This window comes from Mixophyes fleayi, chromosome 1 (assembly GCF_038048845.1).
Source record: "Mixophyes fleayi isolate aMixFle1 chromosome 1, aMixFle1.hap1, whole genome shotgun sequence".
Lineage (NCBI taxonomy): Eukaryota > Metazoa > Chordata > Amphibia > Anura > Limnodynastidae > Mixophyes > Mixophyes fleayi.
The window spans coordinates 120176050-120190764 of record NC_134402.1 but is presented as its reverse complement, the minus strand read 5'-3'; the positions used below and the strand labels follow the sequence as shown (position 1 = coordinate 120190764).

Genomic DNA, 14715 nt, shown 5'->3' with positions numbered 1-14715 from the left:
TACTCAATGTACATATTTTGCTTTCCCCTATTGTACCATCATCAGTGAAGTAGAACTGCAGGGTTTTCCATGCACTGCATCTCCACACTTCAGGAGAAACCCATCCACGCTGATGCCTCAACTCCCCTGTTTGAGCTCATATACAAACTGAGGTACATGTAAGTTATATAGGTGCTGATTGCAATATGGACTCTGCCCACCAGTCGTTTCAGCTAGGGTGTCCAGGAAGTAAAGCTCCCTCCTGCATGCTTTATATTTATTCGATTATCTTGAGTGCTTGCGGCCCTTGGCATGGAGGATGAACTTCCCCTTTGTAGCTCTCTTAATTTATCTACCACTTCCTCGTATACCCGTACACTGCACACCTTGTTCAAACAGTTGGGCAGTGACGGGTGGAGAGAGCGGTTAAAGTGAGAAGAGATTTGTTTAGCAGGTCCTCCATTCTCTGCTGTGATAAGCGAATCATCCCTGGATTGAAAGGTGGGTGGAGTCCACGTTTGAAGGGGCGCACGTATATCGAGCAGGTTCCCAATTTGCTCTGTGCAGTGTTGTTGTTCCAGCCAAATGTACAGTCATGGCCAAAAGCTTTGGAATGACACAAGTATTATTTTTCAAAAAGTCTGATACCTCAGTTTTGCATATACTCCACTCTTCATGACATTCTGATCAGATGAATTGCAATTAATTTCAAAGTCCCTCTTTGCCATGACAATGAACTGTATCCCAAAAACAACATTTCCACTGCATTTCAACCCTGCCACAAAAGGACCAGCTGACATCAGGTCAGTGATTCTCTCGTTAACACAGGTGAGAGTGTTGACGAGGACAAGGCTGGAGATCACTCTGTCATGCCTATTGAGTTAGAACAACTGACTGGAAGCTTTAAAAGGAGGGTGGTTCTTGAAATCATTGTTCCTCTGTTCAAAATGGTTACATGCAAGGAACCACATGCAGTCATCATTGCTTTGCACAAAAAGGGCTTCACAGGCAAATATATTGCTGCAAGTAAGATTTCGCCTAAATCAACCATTTATCGGATCATCAAAAACTTCAAGGATAGAGGTTCAATAGTTGTGAAGAAGGCTTCAGGGCACCCAAAAACGTCCAGCAAGCGCCAGGACCATCTCCTAAAGTTGATTCAGCTGTGGATCGGGCCCCACCAGTGCAGAGTTTGCTCAGGAATGGCAGAAGGCAGGTGGGAGTGCATCTGCATACACAGTGAGGTGAAGACTTTTGGAGGATGCCCTGGTGTCATGAAAGCTAGCAAAGAAGCCACTTCTCTCCAGGAAAAACATTGGGGACAGACTGATATTCTACAAATTGTACAGGGATTGGACTGCTGAGGACTGGGGTAAAGTCATTTTGTCTAATGAATCTCCTTTCAGATTGTTTGAGGCATCTAAAAAAACGCTTGTCCGGAGAAGGAAAGGTGAGCGTTACCATCAGTCCTGTGTCATGCCAACAGTAAAGTATCCTGAGAACATTCATGTGTGGCGTTGCTTCTCAGCCAAGGGAGTGGGCTCACTCAGAATTTTGCCTAAGAACACAGCCATGAATAAAGAATGTTACAAAAACATCCTCCAAGAGCAACTTCTCCCAACCGTCCAAGAACAGTTGGTGACAAACAATGCCTTTTCCAGCATGATAAAGCACCTTTCCGTAAGGTAAAAGTGATAACTAAGTGGCTCAGGGATCAAAACATCAACATTTTTGGTTCATAGCCAGGAAACTCCCCAGACCTTGATCCCATTTGAGAACTTGTGGTTAGTCCTCAAGAGGCGGGTGGACAAACAAAAACCCACAAATTCTGACAAACTCCAAGCATTGATTAGGCAAGAATGGGTGCCCAGAAATTGATTGACAGTATGCCAGGGTGAATTGAAGTGGCCTTCAAAAAGAAGGGTCAACACTGCAAATATTGACTCTCTGCATAAACTTAATGCAATTGTCAATAAAAACCTTTGACAATTGTGAAATGCTTGTAATTTTACTTCAGTATACCATAGCAACATCTGGCAAAAAGGTCTAAAAACACTGAAGCAGCAAGTTTTGTGAAAACCAATATGTGTCATTCTAAAAACTTTTGCCCATGACTATTAATTTTGATTTACATTCCTAATATTGAGGAGAATTTACTGTATTTTCAAACTAGTTTCCTGGGATTGGGTTTGCTGCTCTTCCATATCACTAATGAGCTTGGGGTGTGGCGCTGGATGATGTCATAACCCAGTGCCATGCTCTCAGAAGGGCATGACGCTAAGGTGCCCAGGGCGTTTCCATCTGCCCACTATGCTGAAAATATGGGGAACTGAGTCTAAGCAAAGTGTATATAAGGTGTTCCTTATATCTTGTTCTCCTGGCATAGGTTTGCACATATAAAACACATCAGTGTTTTATGAGGTATGATTAAAATTCTTTGTAAATTAATTAACATTACCTTGAGATAAGTATGTAAGATTTACATTTTGCTGTCAATGAGTCTACTGGACATGTTAGTGTTTCAGTGCTCACCCATTCCTTAAATTGTGACAAATCCAACAAAACAGAATTTGTCTTTATTCAACAAAAAATAAGCCAACCTAAAGAAGCCATGTGTGAAAAAGTAACTATACCCCACTATTTTGTAGCTTGCAGAATTACCTTTAGCAGCAACAACTCGGAAGTTATTGGTGGTCTGCATTAGTTTAGCAGTCTCCTACATTGTGTTTAAGCAATATTAACCCACTTCTCCTTACAACACTGCTTCAGCTCATTGATGTTTGAGGGCATTTGTTTATGGACAACTCCCAGAAGGTCCTACCACATCATCTCGCGGCTGAGATCTCTATTTTTACCTAGATTATTTTCTCTTCCAGCTATTCAATTGTAGTTTTTCTGGTACATAATCAATTTGTTTTTACATATCTACATAATTAACACAGCTGTGAAAAATAAATCGCACTTTTACATAGGGTATTATACAAAAAAAAAGTGCACTTCATGGTGAAAAATGTTTAATTAAGAACCAAAACAAACAAAAAAAAAATTCAGTGTATCAAATTGGTGGATTAAGAACTGCATGATCCCTTATATTGCTCCCCAAAATATATATAAAGTAACCTATAAAAGTCTTCTCTCTAATGCTAACATTTTTGTGATAATTTTTTATAATGTTTATGTTTTATCAGATACAATCTGTTGTTTTCAGGTTTGCCCTTCTCTGCAAAGATTATACGTGCTGGGAAACCTACTCCTAAGAAGGTAGTTTGTTTTATTTTTTTACTATTAAAAAAAGTATGTTAAGTAAAAACTGGATAAACAAATACAGAATATTATTGAGCAGGAGAAGAAATAATCTCAGACCGTTACACAGACCTTTATCTCGAGCGGGGCTGTGAGACAGAGCCCTGGAAAATTAGCTGCATTGAGTAGCCCCTAGCAGGGAGGGGGCTGAATACGGTGTTTCTTTTACTATATCTGGGATTGCAGCTTTTAAAGACCCCATCATGATTTTGTTTCTTCTGTTCTATTTGGGATTTCTATACTGCACCACTGTGTTTGCTTCTTCACAAGGCTATAGGGTCTGGTCTCACCTGTAAATGTTTGCTGTATTACTGTTTGCTCTGGACTATGAATTATAGACTGCACTATCCACTATGCCCCATCCCATACTTTTCCACTATAGCCCAGATATATTGCACACCCTCTTGGTAAGGGATTGGACTGGGTTACCAAGAAAAAAAGAGAGATTCTGGTCTGAAAGGATTTGGAACCCCAGGATATCCTTTAAGACTGTTTTTATAAAGCTTTGGCCACTACAGAATTCCAATGACCAAGGTAGGACCATGACTTGAAAATGGTAGCCTCTAATTGTGCATTGTGAATTGTAGCTACTTTTGATGCAAAAATGTGATCTTGATGTGGCGTGGCAATAAAACTTGTCCCAGAGCCTGCACCGTGCGGGCCATTGGAGAAGTGAGGGACATTACAATTGTAGGTTATGTTTAGGTAGTGTTAAAATCTTGACTGTTTTTAGAAAAGAACTGACTATGGGTATGGTATAATCATCTCAATGCTAATGTGACATCGCCACCCAAAAGGAGGGGGTGGGGAGGGGTTGTTATTATCATGGATCACATATAAGAAACAAACAGCAAGAACCAATTTGGTCCAACTGGGCTAATAGGTGTCAGTTGTTAAATTGCCCTGTAAGAGATTGCTTGAAAGAGGACCCTTTATGTGACCACCCTGGAGCCACATTCTATCAAGTCTGCAGGAAGACTTCTGGTGCTTGATAATGAAGCTCAATTCCCAGTTTAGCTAGAAGACCTTTACCCTCACTTAAGGGATTTAATGAGTGTGATTTCCATCATTATTCACAATCAAATTGAACAGGAAGGCCTGTAATTATAATTAGCTTGCAAGATATCTGTGGCAGCATTCGAGGAGGATAGTCCTAAAAACCTGGAATTCCGCGCTCCCCCCCCCCCCCCCCCTAGCAGTTGCCAAACAAAATCTTTCTTAAGACCACAGAACCAAGTAATAATGTTCTTTTGAGAATCGCTCTTGGGGTTGAGGGCCCTATGGGCTCTGTATAATCTTTTTGAAATTAGCATATTCCACAAACAAATCAAAGAGAGCAGATGTCAAAGTTATTTTGCTCTCAAACCTGCTCTTCTTACTTTTCTCTAATGTGTTTACCATTTCACCTGGGACTGACACCGCTGCTCCTACTTTTTTTAATACATTTAATGATATCTTTCAGCTTGGACTCAGTACAGCAGTAATAAACTTCCAAATATTCTTCAGATCTTTTATTGCACAATGACCCTTCCACTTTTTCACCCCCCTTCCTCCTCCAAGTCACAATGCACATGCTGTTATTGAAGGTAATCCGTAATCTTTTCATAAGCTGTTCTTGCACCTTTAGATGGCATGATTGTGTTACTCCATCTGCTCCTTTAGACTTCTTGAACAAAATTGTGGCTTCATAATTTAAGGAAGCCATATATGCTAATCAAATCCATCTTCGCACATAGTGTGCATCTGCGCCTAAATATAATATGTTCTGTTCAGATATCTGTGTAATGTGCACCTGTATGTAGGTGAGGGTCAGGGGTTCCCAGCGTTTTGGTGTTGCAACACACCTGTTCTCACATGTAATAAACATGACCAAAAACTGTTATTAAATCCAATGAAAACCAAATACAATTGCATAACATGTGTTCCATGCAATTGGGGGGGAAAAGCAAAAGAGACTAAATAACAGTCCTGATACAGGACTACAGGACAGTCCTGTATCAGGACTGCCCTGCCAAAATCTGCACTTTTAGAAGGTATTTTAAAATATTGCTAAAATTGCAATATATTTTAATAAATATTTTTTTATTAATATACATAACATTACTACTCTAGTGCGAGAAGATACATAGTAGTGGTCTTTTTTGATAACCATAGTCGCATGACACCTTGAAGTAGTGAGCCGAGAGGCTTTGGAACAACCTTCTTGTCGGCATGCTCCTTCATAGCATAAACTCTCCACCCCCTCCTTCCACTGAGATTGTGATCCTGTCTCTGAGAACAAGTGTGAATGCTGAAGTACAAATGCGTTCCATCGGAGAGTGTGCAGCCTCTAACATTCTTCTTCAAAGAGTTTTTGCAAAACACAGTATTTAGCGTTGGCAATCTCTGTTTTATATCTACAGCTTTGTTTTATCATCATCAACATTTATTTATATAGTGCCAGCAAATTCTGTAATGCTTTTCAATTGGGGACAAACACAGTAATAAACAATACTGGGTAATACAGGCAAAGAGGTAAGAGGGCACTGCTTGCAATCTATAGGATATATTTAAGAACTTACACCTGTTATCCAGGAATTCTTGTGACACATCTGGCCATAAGTGTTTTTTGTAATGGTGCGCTTCACTTCACGTGCACTAAAACATATAAAATCTAGCTTCACCTTGCAAAAGCCTGCTCTTTCCTTGGGAAAAATGGTCTGTGCTCCATAGTGCATTTAAAACATTTTATTCAAAAATCACCATAAAAGTGGAAATGCTCGTATCTGATTAAAAAGCAATAGGAGTCACTACTGGTTACCACTAGGAAATGGAGAAATTGCAGGACTCCTATTCCTTTCGTATGTACTGTGGACCAGTTGGATCTCTCTCTGACCCCCCCGCCCCCCCCCCCCCCCCTTCCCCTATCCTGATGAAGTTTTGAGAGATGAGAAGAGTTGAGACATGAAAATATAATTTGGATCTCTTGTGTTTTTTCTTTTTTTAAATCTGCAAACCTGTATTTAAGAGCATAATTATGTTTTTGTCCCCCCCCCCCATCCCCATATTGTTGTTAAATACAATTTAATTTCAATAAAGCTGGATTTTCCAGTAGCATTTTATTCACTGGACTAACAACGGTGACACGAATCGCTACAGTAAAATCACTGGGGAGACACCCTCCAATAACATTTAATGCCTGTCTATTAGAACATGTTTTAAACCTTTTTAAGTTGAGATTTGTTGGTTATTTATCCCAGTTGAAAAATCGCCACTATGCTTAATGTATGTTGGCTATGTATAGAATGCTTTTCTGTATGCAATTGGAATAGCTGATGGGCAGAATGACCATAAACTTGTGTTGTGTATTCTCTCTAGTCTAGTGACTTCAGTGACATCACAAACTGGCCAACACCAAGTGAAATTGCCAACCATGCGGTAAGTGTATATTCAAGCCCTTCAAGAAGGCCTAATGATGCATTCATCTTTGTAAGGAGAGGAATTATGATCTGCTATAATCCTTGCATGCTTAGGCAATGTGATATGATTTGCAGTAATTGCACCCTATTTTACTCTGTTGTGCAAGAGAGAACATCTCTCTTTTGAAAAGATCTATCTACCCATCCTCTTGAGAACATGGAGTTAGAGTAGTTCATAATATTTTTATTCAATATTTGATTTATTTTTCCCAATACTGTAGTATCCTGCTTATTTCAAGCTAGGGCTATTTAATTGAGAAACCAGGACATCTATGTCATCTGAAGTTTGCCCAGGTTGTATAATCCACCCTGTAATTCCTTTTATGGTCAAACCTGTTAGCACCTGTGACTGGATGGACCTCCTATGCCACCCTGTCTGTTGTGTTGCTGGGGCACGGCTGGGCTTGCCTTGCCATCGTCCCCTTTCTTTATTTCAAATACACCCTTCTTTCGCAGTAGGAGGACCCTGTTGCCACCACTAGGCTCCTACACCAACATCTAGAACCGCGTCCTTTCGCTGCTGCTTTACCTCCTCACTGGGCACCTGGACCTCTTCATTTAGATCAGGATTGCTGTGTATGGTTCCTCCTGGCCTATCACACTGGCCAGAGCTGCAAGTTAGCAGGCAGACCTTTCGTACTGGAATGCTGTGTCCCAACCTCAGAACAGCCGGATAATGGATTAGATTAGTCTAATCTGTGGTCACAGCAGGTAAGTAGGTGTCAAGGCAGGTTACTTAAACAGTGATGATTATTAACTTAAGATGCCCTAAAAAGGGCAGTTACATACATTATTTTGAGATACTAGTGATATCCAGAAAGGTACAGATGGAATATTGATACATTACCTGGTCAAACAGTCCGCTTTTCATACAGATTCACTGGCAGGAGGTAATCCAGCCTCCTGCTCCTCTTACCACTCCAGGTGCTTCATGCAGCCTGCACATAACTCAGCCTAGAGGGGTTTAACACCTCTTTACTTTGCTGCTAGCACAGGGTCTGAGGTTGGATATTTAATGTTTACCATCAGTATATAACATTTTCTTTAATCTCGCAATTTAACTTGCAAAATTCACGTTAAACTGTGATCACTTGCATGAGTCTTACACACACAGTCAGGGCCGGATTAACCCGGGGGCTTTCTGGGCTGCAGCCCAGGGGCCTCGAGCACCTGGGGGCCCTAAAGATTTTAAAATGGGTCTCTTTATTTAAAAAAAAAAAAAAAAAAACGCCGACTTTTTCTTCATCGGGTCGGGGCTAGGGGCGGATTGGCCATCCGTACACTGATTCATGCGTTTTTTACTTTCAGTACATTTTCTTTTAATTTGTTTCCCGTCGGCGCGCGGGATGGTGTTGGGTGGTAGGGGAATCTTTCGTACTTGGTTTGTCCTGAAGGGGCGGACCCGGCAGCGAATAAGGAGGCTGTTTGTCACAGAGGGAACTGCAGAGGCTCTCGCGTGACTCACTTCACTTCAGCCCAGACGGATGTCTCGTCCATCACGGAGCTGAGCGCGCGCCACCACAGGTAAGTAGTTAGTAACTAATCAAAAAAGTGTGTGACAATGACAGTGAGGGTGTGTGTTAATGTTCCCTGGATTTTTAAAAATGTTTGCAGATATTTTATGGTCAGTTTATATATAGTGAAATAGCATGTATAAAATAGCACAAGCATAGAAGCTTGGTCATATTGGATAGATTACGTTAGGGGCAGGTTAAACAGCGCAGACATTTTTGGAACACTGATGGTAAAGAGTAATTAGACTGGTGCGACAGCCATTTGGAGAAGTGACAGCCACCAGAAGGAGAGAAAAGTGAGGGGAAAAGCGACTTACAAACTCAGGGAACACAAGATGATGACTCTGACATAGTAAGGAGGAGAACCGCAGTGCAGCAGATGCTGTTTTATTCCAGGTCTATGGAGAAGCACACAGCGATTATTTATATATATATATATATATATATAATGTCTGTATATATTGCACTTGACATGTTATCCAGAAAAACAAGTGAGCTTTATGAATATATTCTCTTCCTAGGTTAGGATTAGGCTGCAGATTCATTTGAAGTTGGGGTGCAGTTTAGTGGTTGCATAGGGGAGCTGTGAGTAGGTAAAAGCATGGGGTTAGACTAAAAGGAGGTAGGAATAGGTTAGAGTTAGGTTGTGATGCAGTAGGTGGAGGTTAGGTTTAAGATGCGGTGGAAAAATTAGGGTTAGGCTGTGAGGGGGTAGACATGCCAAATCCGATATTACTGGGGGGCCCCCCAATATCGGATTGGGCATAAGTTGCTTGACAAATGGGGGGCCTCACAGTACCCCTAGCCCAGGGGCCTATAATGTCTTAATCCGGCCCTGCACACAGTTAGTCTACCAGTAAGTCTAATTACACCCCCCTTTGCTTTCAGAATCAACAGACGTGTTGGTCATTCAGCAATGAAAAGGTCTAATTAACATGAGATTACCTGTCTCCAGACAGTTAGAAAAACACATCCCCTTCACTCAGATGCTTAATTGGGACTTCCTATAGAAAAGTTACAAAACCCAAACATGACGTACTGTCTCCAAAATCAACACATTTCCATACAAACACATATAAATATATTTAAAAAAAATACGTACATTTGCAATTATATAAATAGGAGCCTGCACCACTAATTGAAATAAATTTCTACAAGAAATTATTTTACGTGATCCAGCCACAGAACCTTTACAAAATGTCCTATTAATTGATTTTAACAGGAGTTTAAATTATGGGGAAATAACTGTTGTCCGTTAAAAGATTTTCAGTGGAGAAAAGGGGCATGTCCTGGGAAAACTGGGACACATGGTAGCCCTATCCTAACCATATAGGGCCTGATTCTTTAAAGAAAGTTAAGCAAAAGTAAGTAAGGCAAAACAATGTTGCATTGGAGGGGGAGGTAAATTTAAAATGTGATGGCAGATTTATATTTGGGGTAGGGCATGTCCTAGATCAACTTTAAATTTCACTGTACACATAAGCCATCAAGTGTTTGTGTGCTATATGAAAAAAAAGCCAGTATTTAACTTATGTGCAAAATAATAAACTAACTTGCACCCTTTGCGTTGCAGCATGGTTTTGTCCAGAAAACTTGAGTAAGAAAACTTGCTTAATTGTGTTCTTAACTTTCCTTAATGATGTTGAACTAGGCTGGCTACATGCCTGCCTATTGCACAGATTATCAGCTCCAAATTAAGAGGCCATGTAACCACATGAATATTGACTACCAGCCTACAACATAACATTTTCAATAGACTACAAATAACATTAGCTGTAATTATTTTTCCATTCGGAAACAGAATGACTGCCTGGACATGCGTTGAATACATGCATAAATCTTGTTTTAGTGAACGATTCCTAACTTTTTTTGCATATAAATGAGAAAGTAGTCATGCATATTTTATTGTTAAATGTGCGCTCTGCTTAAGTGCTAGAAGATGCCCCAAATAGTAGTATAGGACTACTTTTGACACTGGAAAAAAGTATTTGGCCACACCTGTTAATTATCGAATTGAGGTGTTTCAATCAGACCCGCTACCAGATATATATATGTATAAAATCAAGCACTTAGCGATGTAGTCTCTATTTGCAAACATTTGTGATACAAAATTTGTCATTCTGAAGAGCTCTGTGACTTCAAGCGTGGTACTGTGATGTCAACTTTGCAATAAGACAGTTCATGAAATTTCAACCCTGCTGGATATTCCACGGTCAATTGTAAGTGATCTTATTAGAAAGTGGAAACATTTGGGAACAACAGCAACTCCGCCACGAAGCGGAAGACCATGTAAAATCACAGAGCGGGGTCAACGACTGCTAATGCGCATGGTGCGTAAAAGTTGCAAACTCTCTGCTGATAGCTGAAGAGTTCCGAACTTCCACTGGCATTAATGGAAGCACAAAAACTATGCGGTGGGAGCTTAATGGAATTGGGTTCCATGGCCGAGTAGCTACATGCAAGCCTGACATCGCAAAGACCAATGCCAAGTGTTGGATGGAGTGGTGTAAAGCACACAGACACTGAACAGTGAAGCAGTGGAAACGTGTTATGTGGATTGACAAATCGCGCTTTTCTGTTTGGCAGTCAGATGGTCGAGTCTGGGTTTGGCGGATGCCGGGAGAACGTTACCTGCCTGACTGCATTATGCAAACTGTGGAGTAGGGATAATGGTATGGGGCTGTTTTTCAGGGTTTGGGCTAGGCCCCTTATCTCCAGTGAAGGGCAATCTTAATGCTTCAGCATACAAAGTCAAATAGTTTACCAATTCTGCCATTGTAAATCTCCTCCTGGCAATTCCGCTTTTTATTACAGGACATGTCCAAAAACAGTGGAATAAGTAAGGTGAGAATCCACCACACTTGGGCCAGTTTGAGTTATCTGAGAAATCTATTATGGGACTATGGTGGAGTGATAGATGTTTCTTAATATTTTCCATGGAGAACATTTCTACATATGTGGATGCAGGGAGTAGTTTAATGGAAGTACTCAAGGTTTTAATTAGTATGTCACCATTTAATTCTGGAATGTGTAATGACCATTGGTTAAGGCCTGTCTTGATTGTGGTGTGATGTTGAAGGTTTCTTAGGAAATTATAATGTAAAGAGATCGTCCGTTTATGAGGAGGATTGGATGTCAAAATGTCATCGAAGGGATTATCTCAGTCCAATTTGGAAACGAAAACTAGTATACTTTTGGCATAATATTGGCCCTGGATAAAAGTTAATCCACCGGGACCTATAAATTGAAATTGTTCTCTTACCTGGACTTCTCAAAGAAGTTTGCTAGGCATTTGGTCAACTTTTTGTATGTTTATATATTACAGTGCCAACAAATTTTTAGCAATCTTCCAAACAAAAACACACCAGCTATAAAGGAGAAGAGTAATGATAAGACGGTGTGGAAAGATGACCATGAAAGCAAAGAGAATCGTGAGGTGGATGTCCAGACTGCAGCTGAAAAGAAAAAAGGTGTGCATTACTATGACAGAGGCTAGAGGAAATCCAGCATGGATTTTTGCTCTTTTAATAATGAATTTTATTGGTCAATCTGGTGCTTTGCAGGATGATACTTCCCTCAATAGTTTAAATGTATGCGGTCAATCCTGGGTTGCTTCTGTTTTTCTGAGCTGCTTCCATACTCTGCTTTTGATATTCTGCATTCCTACACTAAACTTTAGTGTGGGTAAATAATGCTAAGATAGTATGCTACTAAGAAAAAACATTCAACTTAATTAATATGATATGTAACTGCATTATATATTGTTAATGTTTTTAACTTTAGTGTTAAGGTTAAAATGGCTTTGTTTGTTTTGTTGTTTTTTTTTTAATTCCACTAGACCACCACAGTCAGCGGCTAATTCTACGCTACATTTAAAGAATTACAATTAATGAAGTTAAAATTGACATCTGTTATACTGTATCTGTTACAGCATTACCTTTATGAAAACTACAGAAATCAGCAGGTTTCTACCTTGACAAATATACAAAGTTGAAGACGCCAGTAAACCATCCAGCATAGCTAACTGCTTTTCTATTAATTTTGTAGTTGTTAAACAGAAATGGGTTCCACTACACCTGGAAGACAAGAAAGAAGATAACGAGAAAAACCCCAGCTCTCCTATGGAATTACAGGCCCCACCTGAAACCAATAAATCCAGAAATGCCAAACAAGGACGTTATATTCACAGTGAGTAGAGTATGTCACTTGTAAAATAGTGAGTAATCAGAGCATGTGTATGCACTTGCATAATATCCGTTTCATTGATTTATCTCAAAGGTAAGCATGTGATAAAGACAAAGGGAAAGTCAAATAAACCAGCGAAAAATTGTTACTCTTTCACTGATGGACATCTGTCATTAGAGAGGTGTAGAAATACATTGGTAAAAAAAAAAAAATGCTCTCCTTCCAGGGACTTTTTATGCAATATAATTGCAGAAATAACCAATTTGTAATGTGTATCACCATATGCAAAGTAAAAACACTTATTCATGCTTTGACAGCATAACAATATTTCAAATGATCTTATTTGTAGTGGTAGTTTTGTGTCTAAATTTCCATAATTGTTAGACACATCTGTGATTTTCCGCTAATCGCACGGCTAGAATAATTGATTCTACAAAATCTATATAAATTTTGTAGTATGTATAATTTTTTCGGGATTGCTGACCCTGAAACTTGCTAAGTACCCCTACACTGAGATTACTTGGTGAGTGTACCCTCAAAACGGAACTGATCCGTCTGATAGGCTAATTACACACAAGGCCAGTGCAACCATTCTTAGGCAGGCTTCTATGGTGCCAAGGTTTAGGGACGCCTATAACGCTGAAGAGCCACCTTCAAACCTGTCCCACATAAGGTAAGAAACAGGTGGAGTCTCCTGAGAAGGAGGTGGTATCTGAACATCCAAGGTGCTTCCACTGGCCCTAGCTATACTCGCGAACTTTGAGCACCCACCCGTTTCAGCCCTTGGGAGCCCAGCACTTTAACGCGCTACGTACTGTCACCTTGCATGCAATGTAACTTTCAAGTTCCTGACACACAAGCTGCTGGATGCAGCCATAGCTTTAGATGTCAGTTTGCTATTCAGGAACCACACTTTGAAGCTGCACAACAGCTGCTGGGGTTTTACATTTAGGGTGGACAAATGGTTCTATATGGCAGTGATTTCATAGAAAATGTGTCATTTATTCATAGCAACTTTTACCTTGCCCAAACACATTCGTTTGCTATAGAAGTTGGATGCATCTGAATGGCAATTTTGTTACTACAAAGCACTGGTCACACAATAGCAAGTAGCCCACCTGTCGAAGAAGTGATCTTAACTACGTTGTGTTTAAAACACAATAAGAGCGGCCGGGCAGCACACTGTCCCTGCCTGTCACTGCCAAACAGACCTGCACATAGTGTGCAGCCGTCGGCAGCAAGCCCCTGCTAGGGAGGGTGATTGCCCCCCCATCCCTCCCCCCCCCCCCCTCCCCCTGGATCCGCCACTTGTCTGAAACTGATAATGATGGGACTGAACCGCAAGTCTGAGAAACCATTGGTGTACTTTCCAGTTTGGAACATGCAAGTACGTGTTCTTGATGTCCATGGACATCATGAACTTGCCCTGTTCCATGGAGTTGATGACCACTTTGAGGACTCCATCTTGAACCTGTTTACCAATAACTGAAGATTTAAGGATTTTAGGTTCAGAATAGGCCGAAAGGAGTAGTTCGGTTTCTGGACTAGGAAGAAATTTGAGCAAAAACCCAATCCTGTCTGCTGTTCTGGAACAAAAATAGCTACTCCCACAGAAATCAGGGGTTGAATGGCTTTCCTTAGAGCCAAATTTTTTGCTATGTTTCCAGTATGAAGTGATGAAAAAGTGCCTGGGTGGGTACTACAGGATATCTATGATGTATCCCTGGTCTTGCAATGCCTCTCACTCAGGTGTCTGTGGTGGAATTGATCCACTGGTCCCAGAATAGAAGCTGATAGGCTCCCACCATGGGCATCCCAGGAGGCAGCCTGCCCTTCATGGTGACTGCTTGTTAGAGGACTTGGCAGCTGGATGCCTACCTGCCCAAACATGTATTCCTCTTTGCAGTACTCCCCGTAGAGATGATAGTGATACTTTAGGCTTTTTGACATAGGGTCATTAACTGGAAGAAAGGAACTCTTCCCATGCCACAGGGGGAAAATGATTTTATCTAGTTCAGGACCAAACAGAACCTCCGCAGAGTGTGAAAGAGACTGCAAGGTCCTCTTGGACTCTACATTCGCATCCCAATTCCAAAGCCAGGGAGCATCGTGCCGAGACTACCGAGGCTGAAATTATAGTCCCAGGCACAGGGGACCAAAACTGCACTCCCAGAGGCTGCCATGGGAGGGGCAGAGAAGGGAGCATTCCTGCTCTGCTACTTAGGGCACACACGCAGTGAGGTGCGAACTTTTAAATAACTTTGACCAGAGACTTG

The 14715-nt window shown here is 40.8% G+C and overlaps 1 protein-coding gene across 1 annotated transcript in view; it reads left to right on the top strand.

Annotated features, from left to right (window-relative positions):
* LARP1B (La ribonucleoprotein 1B) overlaps window positions 1-14715 on the top strand; it is a 46130-nt gene that overhangs the window by 5922 nt on the left and 25493 nt on the right. Inside the window, exons 3-6 of the mRNA XM_075199933.1 lie at window positions 3188-3240; window positions 6640-6699; window positions 11580-11724; window positions 12302-12442. Of these exons, the coding sequence (XP_075056034.1) occupies window positions 3188-3240; window positions 6640-6699; window positions 11580-11724; window positions 12302-12442 (399 nt within the window). The remainder of the gene's footprint in view (window positions 1-3187; window positions 3241-6639; window positions 6700-11579; window positions 11725-12301; window positions 12443-14715) is intronic.